This window comes from Ambystoma mexicanum, chromosome 3q (assembly GCF_040938575.1).
Source record: "Ambystoma mexicanum isolate Mex_15411 chromosome 3q, UKY_AmexF1_1, whole genome shotgun sequence".
NCBI lineage: Eukaryota > Metazoa > Chordata > Amphibia > Caudata > Ambystomatidae > Ambystoma > Ambystoma mexicanum.
The window spans coordinates 160,944,566-160,960,570 of NC_090926.1; the positions used below are offsets into that span (position 1 = coordinate 160,944,566).

A 16,005-nucleotide genomic window follows, 5' to 3' on the forward strand; every position below is an offset into this window, starting at 1 on the left:
AGTTGTTGTGAGTGTAAATGGCAGCTACTCTAGGATGTTCCCACTGGGTCGCAGAACCACCCAAGGCTGCCCCTTCTACAACCCCCCCCCCCCCAATTCTGTTTCTTCTGGCAATTGAACCATTGGCGAGCAGATGAGAATTAGTCAGGATTCTCTTGGCCCAGGAGAGGGGAAGATCTCCCTGTACGCAGATGACCTCCTTGTCTATTTTAGCAACCCTGCTATCTCATGCCCGATAGTTTCCCACATTCTTCTGGAGTAGCAAACCTTCAGGTGGCTCCAAGTGAACAAGCAGAAAATTGTATACTTCTCGATCCAGGGGGGGGGGGAGACAATGCAATTCCCGAACTCTGCCCCTACCCCGTTTCGATCTTGGGCTTCACTTATCTGGACACACGGATTAGCCAAACCCTGGACGACTTTCTCCAGCTCACCCTACAGCCAGTGGTAGACAGATTTGCAGCAGATGTCTCTCACTGGCAGTCCCTCCCACTATCACTGATAGGCAAGGCTGCACTGTTTAAAATGATGACGCTTCCAAGGCTTTTATATGTTCTCCAGAACATCCCACACCCCAGTGGCCAAGGCAACTCAGTCCAGGCCCCAGGGTGCCTATTCCTCATCCCCCCCACCCCCTTCCCCCTCCTCTCACACATCCTGTAGACCCAGACAGAGTGGCACCATTTTTGGAGGCTTCTGTGCAGAAGCCCACCAAAAGTGGAACAAAGGACTCAACTTGGTTTGGAGTTACAGAGGCGAACACAAATGCCATTTTAAAACAGAGTCCTGCCAAAAAGACCCAACTGGGGAATAAATATTAAATAAATAACCCAGCGGTATCTTTAACATTGCACCAAAAAAGTGGTGCGTTTAAAATGAATGGGGAAAATCCCATAGGAAATATTCTGGTGGAATATTTTGTGTGGTATCCACTGCCACCAGCCAGAAACTCGACATGGGGGGGGGGGGGGGGAAGAGGGGGAAGACTGGACATTGCCCCTGGGTCTGTTTTTTTCAAGGGGGCAATCGAATTACCCCTACCAGTACTTCCACAATATGATGGTTTGTACTGGTTCTGGTCACAATTTAAGTCTAGTAAAGCCAATTGTGACTTTACATGCCCTGGGAGACGGTCAGTCCCAGGGTATGGAGTCTATGTTTGGGGGTCACTATGACACCCCTGTGTTACTGCACTGAGGGTGCTGTGTAACACAGATACCAAAATCACATGAAGCCCTATTGAGTAAAAGACCCCATAGCCCATAAAACACATTACATAGTCAAAGGACATTCTCAAATCATGCCTAAAGAGTGGGAGAAAGTCTCTTAGCAGAAGAAAAAAATGAAACCCCAAAAAATCCAGCAAAGCTGCTGGGTGGACTCGCTAGGTTTGGGAAATTAGCCTTAACAGAGAATTCTCCTCCCCAACACAGCACATGCCATATTTGTTTGTTCGTTGTCTCATAGGGTCTGAAGTGAGTGTCGTGACCCAGGGCATTCCCCCTCCCCTTAAATGCTCCTTCCAACCCGAGCCCCCGGTGTTCCTGCCACCTATGTCTTGGCTGTTCGTCATCGACCCTGGTGCTACTTTGTAACCGTACAACATGAACCATTTAACATCTCTAATCTCCTAATATTGGGTTTTCTCTTCAACTTGCGATTCGGGCACAGTGGGTGTGGTATCAGTTTTCTGCAGGTTTTGGTGGCAAATGTCCCTACACCCTCCCTCCCCGTTCTTCTAAACGGTACCCTGTGAACTCCCTGTGTGCCCTGCCCAGAATTACCTGACGCCCAAACTCGTGGAACGTTGAACTTGTGAAAACCTGTTCGGGGTAATCCCTGGGGGCCAGTGCAAGACTGTTTGCCGCCGTCCGGGGTTGACAGTCTTAGGATTCAAATTTAGAACAGTTATAGGTTTTACTTAGTGGAGGGGAGACTCTCTCCCCTAAAGCTATCTAGACCTTGTGTGGGTCTTGCCGTGCTTCATTGGCCCTCAGGTGTTTTCTGCTTGTCCTGGTGGCCCCTCGTTATTGTCATCTTTATGTGGTGTCAGTCTCTACCCGATTCGGGCTACCTCCGCCGATGTCTTTCAGGGTGTGGTCTCTCGCCACTCCCGGGTGTGGGACAGAGAGGACCTCTTGCCAGCCAGTCCAGAACTCGCTCGGGTTATGAAACACATGGACCGTGTTGTGGTAGAGCTTGAGAGTAACCGGGAAGAACAGCGCACACTTGATGCCCTGGGATGAAGCTTTTTTCTTTACTGAGTCATTAGACTGGCGGGACTCCTGGACCTCCCTCGTGTAGTGAGGGAAGAAACCGATTTGATTACCGTTGTATGTGATCGGACCTGTTGCCCATGCCATGTGGAGGAGTATCTCTCTCCCTATAATTCATGAGTCTAGCAATCAGTGTGTGGAAGGGCACCGGGTACTGGCCTGCCGGCAGGGATCATATGCCCCCTCTCGAAGGAGGAGTTCGATAGCTTTCGGGTGCCATGAGATCTGAAAGCCCCAGCTTTCTAAGGAGCTCAATGGATGGTCCCTCTTCCTTTTCCGGAAGGCCAAGTATATGGTGATTATTGCAGCAAGATCTACCTTTGCTGTCTTCCTCATGAGCCTCAAGGGTGGTGAGCTTTTGTACCATGCTTTCCAGGTGTTCTTCCAATCTTTTAACAGTGTCCTAGTTGTCTGATATGCGGTGTTCCATTTCACCCACCCAGGATCTGATTCCGCAGGTCCTGGCACTGATTTCCTGGATTCTCCGATGGCTGCCATGATGTCCGTGAGTGATGGTATCTGGCTTAAACCCCCCATTTGCTGCATCCTCTCCCATGTTGTCTGCAGGCCCAGTGGCATTTGCAGTGGTGCTCGTTGTGTACCTTGCTGTGCTGACCCCTTGTGGGGCATGTCCTTCACTATTGCTTTGATTCAATGGATCTCTTCAGGAACCACTGTCCATTTTTGTTTCTTAGCCGGTGACTTGATGCCCAGGTAAGCAGAGAGGCAAGTGTTTGCACCGCAGGGCTCTCAGGCAATCTCTCTAGGGCGGGGGGGGGTGTCACAACCCCTGAAGTCCAGGCCCCGGGGGTCCAAGTGGTGCCATGGGCGCTCCGGCCACTCCAATTGTTTTTGTTCATGGTTTATAATGCGTTCTCACCCAAAGGTATCTGGGCGCAGTACAAGATGATGCAATTTCTTAGTTACACAGGTAAACAAACTGTACAGTACAGAGTCATAGCTACAATGTAAAAAATAAACAATACATACCGTCCTACTGGATAAAATCCTTCCTAACAAACAGAACCGAAACCGTATGCATGAAACCCTTTAAGTCCAAACCAAGAGACTCCACGTGCGAGTACCACAAGGATCATCTTTCTCCCTGCTTCTATTCAACATCTACCTGTTAAAAATAATAATCAAAAGACACAGCCTCACATGCTACAGCTACGCCAACTATACTCAAATAATCTTCGACATGCAAGACACCCGAGAAGAAGCACATTAGAGAATTGCCTTTGTGATATAATCAACTGGATGAACCTCAACCACCTCCAAAATCAACGCAGGCAAAACCGAGATAATTGTTACAAAAAAAGGGAGGAGACATCAGCTACATCCCCTGGCCAAGAGCTCAGCACCACGCCAGCGCCATCATCAATTGTAAAAAAAACCTAGGGGTCCTGATGGACATCAACCTCACTCTAGAGCCACAAGTAAACACTACTCAAAAAAAAAAATTCTTTCTCCTGCGAGCGCAAAAAGAATCCTACCGCTCTGTCATTCGTCAACAAAATACTTAACATCATTGCTCTGATCATGTCCAGAACAGATTACACCAATAGCCTATACCTAGGCATGCCTAAACGACTTCTAAAAAAAACTGCAACGCATACAAAACGCGGCAGCCAGACTCTTCCTCAAGCTATCCAGAAGAGAAGACCTCACACCCGCGCTAAAAATACTACAGTGGCTACCATTAAAACGACGAATAAAGTTCAAATCAATGTGCATCACGCACAGAGCAATACACAAACAAGGCGCAGAATTCCTGAGTGATAAACTACACCTACACCAGCCGACAAGAACACTGAGATCAAGCACCAAAATCCGCCTGGAACCAAAACCCTATACAGAATAAAAGTCGGAGGATCCTCTTTCTCTCACCATGCACCGAAAACCTGGAATAACCTACCAAAGAATATACGCAATGCAACAAACCACCTAGTATTCAGGAAACTCCTCAAATCCTGCTCTTCACAGCGAAACTACAACGACGATGCACAAGAATGCCCACTCCGCTAAACAACGATTAATAAAGATACCGACCTCGGTCGCTCCCAAAAATGGACATGCACAGAACCCAAAGAACGGGCCCCACGACAAACCATAAGACAGTATGAGAAATGGCCACAAAAGGAGGACACTAAACACCGTACTCAGACTGAGACGAAGGCCCTTAAACGACTCATCCACAGCCTCCCGGCCTGTACCATATCCAAACTCCCAGAAGACACATTCAGGTAGAAAGTATTGTTAGAGGCTACCACAACACCTGCACCAACTCCCAAGGAGGAGAATGGACCCCCAACCCTACATTACTTACTCCATCAGAATTAGAACACTTGCTGAACGCATCAGCACAGCGCACCAAAACCTAAACCCCTACCAGGCGTAGCCCTTTCGCCCATCTTCATGGGTTTGTGAAGGATAGCGAGCGTCGCACTTGGACAGAATTTTGAATGTTAGCATGTTAAACATCATATAACCCACTAACCAAAAAAAAGCTCAACATTTCTGCAGACTTATCTCATACAACCATCTCTCGCACAACAACCCGCATGCACTTCACAACACCAACACATAAGCCGCACCAACAGCGCACGAGGGCTGACATCGATCTGATACTTGCACCAAAGCTCAGCACCTGGTGTATACCGAGTTGAAGCTGCCAACAGAACACCACTCCTCACTATCCTACTCCCTCTTCACCTTACCAACCCATCCCACCTTCTCGTTTGCAGATCCGCCAGAGCGCCTGGGGACCAACTCTGTTGGTGACGGTGCATGGTAAATACCTAAACATTCAACAATCGTATTGAGCAAGAAGTACAATAGTGATTTTAAAAGGTTATTCACAATAATTGCATAGAAAGCAAGGCAGTAAAGGAAGGCATAGTTGCCTATAAACATGAAAAAAGGCTGTGGGCCTCTAGGGGCCATTGTTGGTGATGAGCCAGTTTTTCATTTTGAGTCTGAAGCTGGAAAGGGATTGGCTAGTTCTAAAGTTGGGGGGGGGGGGGGGGGGGTAGTTCTACAGTTGGGCAGCTAGTGCAGGGAAGCTGTTACCGCCTGCTTTTTGCAATTAATATCTGGGCACTTGAAGAAGGCCCAGGCTGACTGGTCTGGTAAATCTGGCATGTTTAGGGGTGAAATTGTCAGAAAGGTGTTGTGGGGCAGCATTTTTAAGGCATTTGTAAGTGGGAGATGCAGTTGAATTCTTTCTTTAATAGAGAGCCACTTATGGTCTCTTCTTATGGCGGAGATGTGTTTGCGAGGAATGCTTATGGCTGTCCTAAGGGCATTATTTAGCGGGATCTGTAGTTTTTTGGTGTACGTATTGGCTCCAAGGTAAAGTCCATTACAATAGTAAAGTTTTGACAATATTAGCGCTCTGGCCAGAGTGGTGCAGCTTTGTGTGGCGAGGAAAGGTTTGCATGCTCTGATAAGTTTACAGGAATTGGGAGCCAATGAGGTGTGCCACATTGTCTTGACTCTCCAATGGGTCCTAAGGCGTGGGGTCTTGTGTGCCAGACCCTACCTTAATTCACGGCTCTTCTTGTCGGCGCCAATGGGCCTCATATTGCTCTTTGCCCTCAGGGGGAAAGCCTCCTATTAACAGGGTCCCTGCGGGCCACAGCCACTCTGAATCTGTCTCTCGTGTGTCTCAGCTCCCTTGCCCGCAGACATCCACTACCCTGTTATCACCTTCCTGCCGACACACTTGTCCCCTACCTCCCCCCCCACCCCCTCCCCCTGTTGTGACACGTACTTGGCCGGGCGCACCCTGGGGGGAAGGAAGGAGGGGGCTGCTTGTCCCACGAAATGGCCTCCACTGCAGAAATGGCCACCACTGCAGTCTCTCTGTTGCCCGCCAAGTCTACCGAGGGGCCAAGGAGCGGCCCACAAGGCCACTGCTCCCTCTGTTAAGCTGGGCTTGATTCATTCCCAGGTGCAGGGCTTCTCCTTTTCTCCTAACCCGGTGTGATTCGATTGGAGTCTGTTGCAGTAGTTCTGCTACGGCGGTCCTCCGTTCGCCTCTTACGCCTGTGGTTGTGGTGGCCGTCTGTCTGCAGTTGCGTTGCACAGATCTGTCAGTCTAATGCACCCTTGTGGGCTCCCTCCATTATTGGCTGCCCACCTTCCAGGAGGGTAGTAACTGACAGGACCAGCTCTGGGTCCCTGCTCTGGTCCGGGCAGCACCTGTTGTCTGTTCCCACTCTGCGGTCTTGTAGAGTGGCTGCCGTTTCTTCCCTCTGGTCGCCGCCGGCCCCACTTGTTGTCAGGTCTCCCTTGCTGCGTATTCTGAGCCAGGAGGCTCAAAGCTCAGATTCTTATTTTATTTTCAGGATTGCGGGAGAATAATGCTAATAGCCCCTCTATGCCGGCATTGATTACTTGTTACTTACAGTGTTGATATCAGAGAATAGGATATTTGTTCAGGATAAAGGTAGACCCGGTGGAGCAGCAGATCCTGGCGTCTGCATCCATCGGCTGCTCGACAGTGCCCCAGCCAACGTCATTCTAGATTTTGTTTATTTATATAGTGCTCCAAACCTGGAGGTATCTAGGCGCATTGCAGGGTATTTGAAGTTACATGTATCATAATATAAACTACATGAATATACAGTTGCAGGAAGCTACCTTTAAAATTACAGGAGAATATGTACATAAGTTTTGCATTGTAATAGTTCAAAAATGTACACAAAAGGCTGTTCAGGCAGTAGTAACCTTGTTCTTAACGAAAACAGAAGGTGGGCAACAGATGCCAGTTATAAATCCCTAGCGAAGAGCCAACATTTTGTTTGATTTCTAAAGCAAAAGGACGGTTCAAGGCTGGCAGAGTTCCACAATTGTGCTGCCCTAACAGGAAAGCTATTTTCCCACCTCCCTTCGTAAGGTTCTAGCTGGAGATTTTAATGCATCTGACTACATGGTCCTGGTGGGACGATCACACGTTTCTGGAAAATGTATCCACTTAGTATTTGGCTGAATTGGCTAGACATTTATGGGTAAGAGTTAATGACGGAATACAATTTAAAACCTTAACTGAAGGCAGTTTAGTAGTACGTCTAGCCTCTGAGATATGGTGCATTCTCGGGATACTTAGCACAGTTCTAAGAGCGTTATTCTGTAGTATTTGAAGTTTATTGAGGTTATGCTTACTTGGAGCCAAGGTATAGTGCATTACAATAGTCAATTTTTGACAGAACAAGTGCTCTAGCTAAGCTAATAAAACCTTAGCTGTAGCGAGGTAGCTAAGGTAATAAAACTAGCTGTAGCGAGTAACAGTTTGCAGGCGTGGATTAGCTTACAAGTGAAGATGTTGTGACCGAGGCAGTAGTGTCAACTGGTTTGCGTAGGTTCAAGCCCATGTTTTTGACCTCTTGCGGGACCCCACAGGTTGTTGATGCTGGCTCTACTGATGCGGAAGGAGAGAAGACTCTTATGGACCAATTGCCTAGAAAAGATTGAATCCAAGCCGTTGCTTCCGGAGAGAAATGGGCAGCTGTGGATAGGTGTTTACAAAGCACTTTGTGGTCCACTATGTCGAACGCGGCGCAGAGGTCTAGTAGGAGTAGCCATTTATCCTTTAGGTCATTGATTTGTTTTTTTTTTAGATCGCTCAATGCTGTGTACGTTCCATGTTTGGGTCTAAATCTTGACTGGCGGAGTCCCAGAAGATTATTATTCTCTAGGTAGGTCTGTATCTGAAGGTAAGCCGCTTATCATTTAACAGAATTGGGACCGTAGTTATGGGTCTGTAATTATTTGGGATGTTGGGGTCAAGGGATGGTTTCTTTAAGAGCGGGCGGACCAAAGCATCCTTAAGATTAGTGGGGACAATACAGGATTCAAATGAGGAATTAATTATTTGTGATGAATGGGGCTAGGTGCTCGGTTATGTGGTTTGGTTAGGTAGGGATCCTTGCGGTGGCAGGGAATTGGGGATTTGAATATTTGTACACCAGGTTTTGTCCTTGATGCATGTATCGGTAGGAGGAATCGGGGACTTTGTTCTTTTAAGATGACAGAGTTCTCTTGAACTGGCTTTATCAATCCTGTCATTGTATATATTACGTTTAGTTTGGCAAATCACTGATTTCATATTTGGCTTTAATTTTCAGGTTATCCTTATTTAGTACAGTCGGGTTGCTTTTCCAAAGGCATTGTAGGGCTTTAAGATTTGGGGTGAGCCATGAGTTAAGGTGGGCTCTGGGTTTGCTTTTGCACATTTTTAGGGCGGCTATCTGTTCTATAGCTGGATTAAGCGTAGAGTTGTATAGGTTTACTAAGGCTGCCGGGTCTAAGCCGGGAGGCACGGGATTGGTAATGGGTTTGATAAGTGGAAGTAAATTGTCCACTGTTTTTATATTTCTGGTGAGTAGAGGAGGTGCCAAGAGATTAGTTGGCGTGGGTAGTGGTCTATATTGAATGGTGAATGATAGTAGGTGATGATCTGTCCAGACGCAGGGCTTGTTGGATGTTATTGTAGTTGCACATTTGAGGTCAACTGCCCAGTCTAAAGTTCCGCCTTTGGCATGTGTTGGTGTGTGCACCCTTTGAGTGAAACCTACCTCTGAGATAGTATTGGTGAGTGCCAAGGCATGCTGGTCATTGAGACCGAGATTGAAGTCCCCCATGATTAAGATTTGAGAGGTGGTTTTAGTGTTGGTCAAGAGTAGTGTTATGACGTCGTCTTTGAGGCAATGGGGCCAGGTGAATAATTGTCTGCAAGGCTGAAAGTGGCAGCTTACTGCCAGCAATTCCCCTGAGGGGAAAGGAGGATGTGTCGAGACTTAGTCCTCGCTTGGTTCTGGCAAAGAAGGCAATGCCACCCCCCCCCCAGACATTTCTGTCAAGCCTCAGAATGGTAAAATTGTCAGTAATAGCAATTGAGATGGAAGGTCCAGCTGCATGTAGCCAGGTTTCAGTTATTGCTATAAAGTCTAGTTGTTTGGAGGTAATCGGGTCGGCGATTATCTACAGCATTGGCAACCAACGATATTGTGTTAATAAGAGCCCCTTTTAATGTGTAGAAGATTAGTATCGGGAGCATGGGCAGTGATTTTTTTTCAGGCCTGTAAGGTTCCTAATTTGTTTAGTTTTAGGTTTGACACTCTTTATCATTTTTCGAGTGGGTTTGTTCCTATAATTAGGAGAGGGTGTAAAGTTATTGCTTAGTCTAGATAGCAGTCTATGGTTTCTAAGTTTGGTTGAACATGGTTGGTGGGGTGTGGGCCTTGTGGCTAATCGTTGGATCCATTGATCAGGAGGATCCATTGGTCAGGAGTAAGAATACACTTGGCGCTGGATGTGGAGAGGGTCTGAGATATTCAAATTGTTGGCTGTCTATCTATATTGGTTTTTGTATAGCGCTAAATTGGCCAAGGGCCTCAGAGCACTCACAGGGACAGAGACCGACCTAAAACATGACGGGCAGACAGCTGGAGAATCGGAGGGCCAGAGCATGACACGAGAAAGAAGGAAAGTTTACTCGGTGCCATCATCAAATAACCAGGTCTTGAGCTGCTTTTTGAAGGTATTAATGGATCCACAGTTCTTTATAGACAAAGGCAGTGAATTCCAAATCTTGGGAGCCCAGAAGCTAAAATTAATGCTACCAACTCTTTGAGGAGTTGGCAAGGTTGCAATAAGATATTGGATCGCACATTTCTTCTAATGGGTGCTTTCTGTACTTTGTCAGAGATATTTGGGAGCTGTACCAGACACATTTGAAGATCATTACAGCACTTTTTAAAATCCTTTTACCAACAGGGAGCCAGTTCAGATTCCTTCTCTCAGCCGTTATCTTCGCGTATTTACGAAGGCCATTGACTGCTCTAACTGCTCCATTCTGAATAGTTTGGAGTCTTATATTCGATTTAGAGGTGCCTGTCAGCAAGCTGTTGCAATAATCAAGTTTAGAATTAACTATAGCGCTAGCTATAATAGCCAGATTGGGCTTAGAAAGATATGGGCGGATTTACCAGAGAAGATTGGAGAAAAGGGTGCAGGTTGACTTAAGGTATGAGATGTGCCTTTTGAAAGAGATCAGAATCCATAAAAACGCTTAGCGTTTTTACATGGTCCGAGACCAAGATGTTGTTGATTTGAAAGCTTTGATGGTTATCTTAATCTCTGGGATGTACCGATTTATCTTTAGCTCCATCCGGACTTGTATAGTTGAAAAGACCTCTCCTACCTATATATTGCTAGTGCAAATGTTCTGTTGCTAATGAGCAATGCCAGTAGGCCTACCAGTGTCATGGTGACAGCATGCATAGCTTAGGTTGCTAGTAAGGTGCCAAATGGGAAGGTTATTTAATAGCATCATCCAAATTTACTAACTAACTATTTATTAGTGGTTGCTGTAATGTACTTGTTTCTTTTTCAAGATTGCCTACTGGTTGGCAATATGATTAGCCTAACGTTATAGCAAAGGTGAAAATAGATGGAACAAGGCTAAGGTGCGGCTCTAATTAAACAGTATACCGCGTTTCTGATTTATAGGCTACAGTAACACGGCCCTATCTGGAACACTGGGGATGTGTGTGTAATATATATATCTCTGTGCTGTCACCTATCCAGGAAAAATAAAGTGCTTCAGGCGAACAAGTTACTGGGGGGAGGGGTTGAAAGAAAAATGCACATTTCTGAAAATAAATGGTTAATTGCAAGTCCAGGGAATTGTGTTTGCCCCATCACTACATAGCTTTATTATGTTTCAATTTGTCAAAGTCCTGCTGGTGTGCATGGGTAAGCGTCATTTTTGCCCAGGAAGTGAAAAGTGCACAATCCGAATTGCAATGACACCCCGCCCCCACCCACGGCATTATGCTTCCGCCTGATAATTTCACCAGGTTTTGTAGTTTTGGCATAGTGTGACTAGAAACGCCACACTGGATGTTTCTGCTCGATCCATGCTAGTTTCATGCAGTGGGACGCAAAACTGTCAGGGTTTTTAGCCCTCTGCGTTTTGTGCAGTACTGCGACTTTGTGCAGCTCTTTGTTTTGCATTTCAGCAAGCAAAACTTACCAGTTATTTTGATTTGTGGTGGTTCGCAAAGCGATGTGAGAAATTTGATGCGCAGGAGTGGCGGAAAAGCAGGTTGTGGCAAAACTGGTCGCGATCTTTCGGAACATAATTTCACAATTTTTCCGACCTCTACTATAATTGGTTATTTATAACGTGCTTAATATCCAGACATTTGCAAGCGTGGGCGCAGGGATCGAATCTGTGTTGCTACATCTTGTCTTGCCATCCAAGGTGTGCCTGTTGCTCCTGAGCTATCCTTGCGAGACCCACCAGTGGATACATTTTTCCCAGGTTCACCGGGCAGTCCCTCCATTGCAATCCCATCACTTCTGAATACCTGTTACAGGTAACTCAAAAGTACAATAAAGAGTGATGCTAAAAAGATAGTGCTTGTTAAACTAAGCACAATCAGTCAACTCAAACTGTCGCCTCTGTTGGAGCAAATACACTTATCTATGCTCTTAAACCCTATCACAAAAAGGTAAATAACATGACCTGTGCTTATTTCTACTTCTAATGTATTGTCCTCAATGTGGTGGGTTCCCAGCACATTTTGTCTTTGTAGTGTGCGTGGTTATGCAAATTATACTTTTTTTATGGAGTGTGTGCCATGGCAGTGTGGCCAAAGCATAAGTGACCCTAAAGCACACTAAAAAGTTGGCTTCTAACATTTGCACCATCTGGCCTTCAGAGTGCAATTCAATATGTTTGTTAGCTAGGACATTTCCCCTTCCACTTTGGCAGCATATTTGCCCCTGCACTTACAATTGTTCACTTGCTCTTAGTTCCTGATTTAGTTCAGAAATGTTGATCGATTTGGAAACGGAATAGTTTAGCACACAACTTCTGAATTGAAAACCTGCTTAACCTCAAATTACTCAGAACATTCTCATTGCTTTCACATCTGAGCCCACGCATCAATTTACTATAATGACGAGATGTACTTTGAAGAATCACTGTGGGAACATAATACTGGTTGCCCTTTTATGGGTAAGTCTCTGAGATGGGAGGCCTTGTAGGTGAAAAGCAGGCTCAACTTCTCTACTTTTACATTATTCTACTTACATCCGTTCCTCTGCTGCATCATTTTGTGGTTTTTATCAGGAACCTCAGTAACTCAGTTGGCATAGTACATTCAGGTGAAACCTTGAGAAATGAAAACGCTTGGGGTGATCCCTGTATGCGACTGGATTCTTGGGAGAATTTGGCCCATGAGTGCCAATGCTTGGACAGCATTCAATAAGATAGTTGGTAGGTTATTGCTGCTGTAGAAGGTCTGTGGGCTGTTTTAGACAGCCCATGGTTTTTAAGATGTTCATCAGGGGTTCTGATATCTAGTAACAATGTCATCTTGCACTGTGTAGGCTCTGTGCAGTGCATACAACAAATAGTGCACTATGAATTTACTACAATGTGTAGATCTCTGCTTGTCACCTCATGGTCTTCAAAGTTACAGGTTAAGCAAACGGACTACAAGTCTTCATCACAAGCTTGTTTTGCAGCTGCTGTTTTTGAATATTCCATAATGCTTGACCTTTTAGATTCCTTGACTGCCGTCTTGAGCTCCATTCCAGAGACATCTAGCCCAATTCAGTCGTTTAATGCTTGGTTTTCAAAACCAGGGTCTAGGAGTGCCATGTTCAATTTCAAAACATTTGAATTTTGTCTGCTTCTGTATGTTTATCTTGCACTAGCATAGCAGTCCTAACAGTGAGGCCTGTTGGCATGGTAATCCCCCAACTTGTCGCATATTGTCTAAAATTCCTTGTTAGGCAGTATTTGCTGTTCCATTTATGATGTGCTGAGTATTTTTGTGCTTGTTTCTAGTTTAGTTTTACCACGGTCTGCCAACCCCCCACCCCCCCTCCCCCCCCACCACCCGCCATTCACTGTTAGCTTGGCGTGGTAAGATTTAAAAATTCGTTCTTATGCTTTTTGATTTGATCGTCTAAAATATGTGTACGATTGCATATTTCTTATTGCGTGTTTTCAGTGTGCAGCCGTCGGCACTGTTAAGGGAACATGGCAGGGCTGTATACTCTACTCAAGATCTCTCATACTAATTGCCCTTCTGTTGGCTAAGGCTTTATATGGCGCTCCAAATTCTTGATTTTGGAATGTCAGCCACTTTCTCCAGCGCATTTGTTATAAAATGAAAACCAAGCACGTATTGCTTCCTAGTAGGAATTTCACCTCCTAGTGGTTTCTTCCTTTGGGCAAACTGTATAGTCCAACTTTTATTACTTGACTTTTGTCCCTTAGCGCCCATTTCAAGATTGGTTATGCACATGTTTTATATTTTTTTTAGACTTGTCTTGTGGTGTGTGACGTGGCCAAAAATGGCCTTGCTAAGGTTTAACCTATATTGGCTTTTTTCCCCCTTACAGCAGCCTTAGGGATGTCATATGGAGAGGGTTCACTGCAGCAAGATTACTATGGTAATAATGCATCTTGTCTGGCGTGTATCTTGAATCTACCATTTAGCCCACCTTTTTTGCACACCAGCGTGCCCACTTTTGAGCAAGGGTTCTGGGGTTGATTTGTTAGGTCACTTCTTGGTATGGGATTTTGGGTGGTGTTTTCCTCTCTGCTTAAGAAGCAATCTCCTCTGAGCAATAATTCATTGCACATGCTTAAACCCTTCAATGTAGGCTTGGATGTTGTTTTCCCAAATACTGTGTCTTGCCAAACTGTTTCACTCGGACTACTAGTTTGTAGACTCCAAAGACACCATTGTATTCACTTGCGTTTTTTTTTTTGCTTAAGAAATATTGTATACGTTGATTTGTAACATATTTTTCCTATTCTAGGTCAATACCCATCACAGCCTGGCTATCCTGGACAGCCACAAAATGCTCCTCCCATGTACCCACAGTCCATGCATCTTCCCCAAGCTCCTCCCTACACTGATGCACCACCGGCTTACTCTGATGTAAGTAATCTAATGCAGCAGAAGTGCCACTGAACTGGAAAATGCCTTTCTGTGGAGTTAATTGGTCTCTTAGCTTGCACTGCCACGTGGATGATGCGGTTGGGAATGCACTTGCTACTAGGAACTCGGCACCTCTTTGAGGTTGCTAAAAATACAGTCTGTGTACTGGGTGTGCTGTTTGTCACCATTGATTTTTGTATTGTTTCTTTTTTTTTGGTTGCTCCAGCGGGCACTGACCCGTGTGTTCTGATGCTGCTTCTTAGAATGCCGCAAATTAACCTGAGTCCCAGCTTCAGTCGTTGTTTGTTAAATATCATCTTCCTCAACACCCCAATTCCCCCGTTTCATGTCTGTAAGAAATGACTTCAGGGTGGGTGAAGTGGACCATAAACGTCTGACCTTGCCCAAACACGTTGTTTTTCACTAAATTACAGTTCGTCATAGTGTGTGGAAATGCAATGGGCTGTGTGTAAACCTGGACGACTGCCCCTAAACCTGTTTGTGAAACCACCTGGAGATTACTTGGAATCTGTTATAGGAAAATGTCCTCTTGCAATGTTTCTGGCAACCACCACTAGTTACGCTATTTTAACTGGAAAGGACTGAGTTTGTTCAGTACTAGGTTTCGACTAAACTAATTGTTCATTGTACTTTTCCGAGCTAAATGGGATTTATTTTAGGTAAATGACCCATGTCAACAAACCTCCTGTGTATGCTTGTACATTTCCGGTCAGATGTTTGTTTTAGCAGGTAGAAAACTGGTAATATGACCTTTTCTGTGTATTGTAGCCATTTGCTGAATATTTGTATCTTTTGGTATGCAGTTGCATTTTATCTTAGATTTCAGTTTTGAAGCCGTTCAATAGTCTATGCACAACTGTTTTTAGCTTTGTTTTATAGTACTTCTGCACCCACCACTTAAACATTTTAAAGGTGTCCATGGAGCATAGGTTAAAACTGCTTGTTTTACCACTCTTGCGTTTAAATGTAGTCTTCAAAGTTTAATTGACATAATGTTCTCCCTTCCAGCTTTTTCGTCCTAGTTATATGCATCCAAATGCTGCAAACGTCCCTCACCTGTCTTCGCCCTATCCTGGTACTTCACTGTATCTTCCCATGACACAATCTATGCCTGTTGGTCCAATGGGCCAGTCGATGCCCATGGCATACTATCCAATTGGAGCAGTCTACCCACCAGGGTCCACAGTTCTCGTTGATGGCGGATACGATGCTGGAGCCAGGTTCGGTGCTGGGGCCACAGCAAATATTCCTGTAAGTATGAGCGATCAACTTATGCCGTCTAAATTAGAAAGTCTACCAATTTTCCTTGTTGCCACTGTTTTCACAAGTAAAATGTGCTTTCCCATGACATTCAGTGGGCCCTGCAAAGGCCCTACTGTGTTGACCAGGATGGTCCTTGGGGGTTATTTGATTGTGTGACCATACCTTTGACCAGTTAACAGTGCATACCTTTTGCTTGCTCGTTTCCTGGGGAAGGTAAACGAGCAAATAACAGACTAGTTGTCCGGTTAACTGACTATTTGGGACATAGCATGATTTTATCTGCAAGAGTTGGATGCTGTGAAATTGTCTTTTTATGGTGAACTGATTCTTTGTTCGGTATAGGGAGCTGTTTTTGGTGGCTACTTGATCTGCATCCTTGCTTTCACGGGAGTATGAGACTCCCTCTTAATCCCTCATCGTAGTGTTTGAAATGTCTGTTATAAAAGAGAAATGCTGAAACTTCCAGGCCA

General features: G+C 45.3%; 1 protein-coding gene across 8 annotated transcripts in view; it reads left to right on the forward strand.

The window, feature by feature from the left end:
• DAZAP2 (DAZ associated protein 2) overlaps positions 1 to 16,005 on the forward strand; it is a 39,070-nt gene that overhangs the window by 18,888 nt on the left and 4,177 nt on the right. For 5 of the 8 annotated variants that reach the window (XM_069653389.1, XM_069653387.1, XM_069653386.1 and 2 more), the window contains exons 2-4: positions 13,707 to 13,757; positions 14,130 to 14,251; positions 15,281 to 15,523. In XM_069653389.1, coding sequence (XP_069509490.1) covers positions 13,707 to 13,757; positions 14,130 to 14,251; positions 15,281 to 15,523 — 416 coding nt within the window. The remainder of the gene's footprint in view (positions 1 to 13,706; positions 13,758 to 14,129; positions 14,252 to 15,280; positions 15,524 to 16,005) is intronic. The other 3 variants (XM_069653392.1, XM_069653390.1, XM_069653391.1) reach the window with 1 other exon arrangement.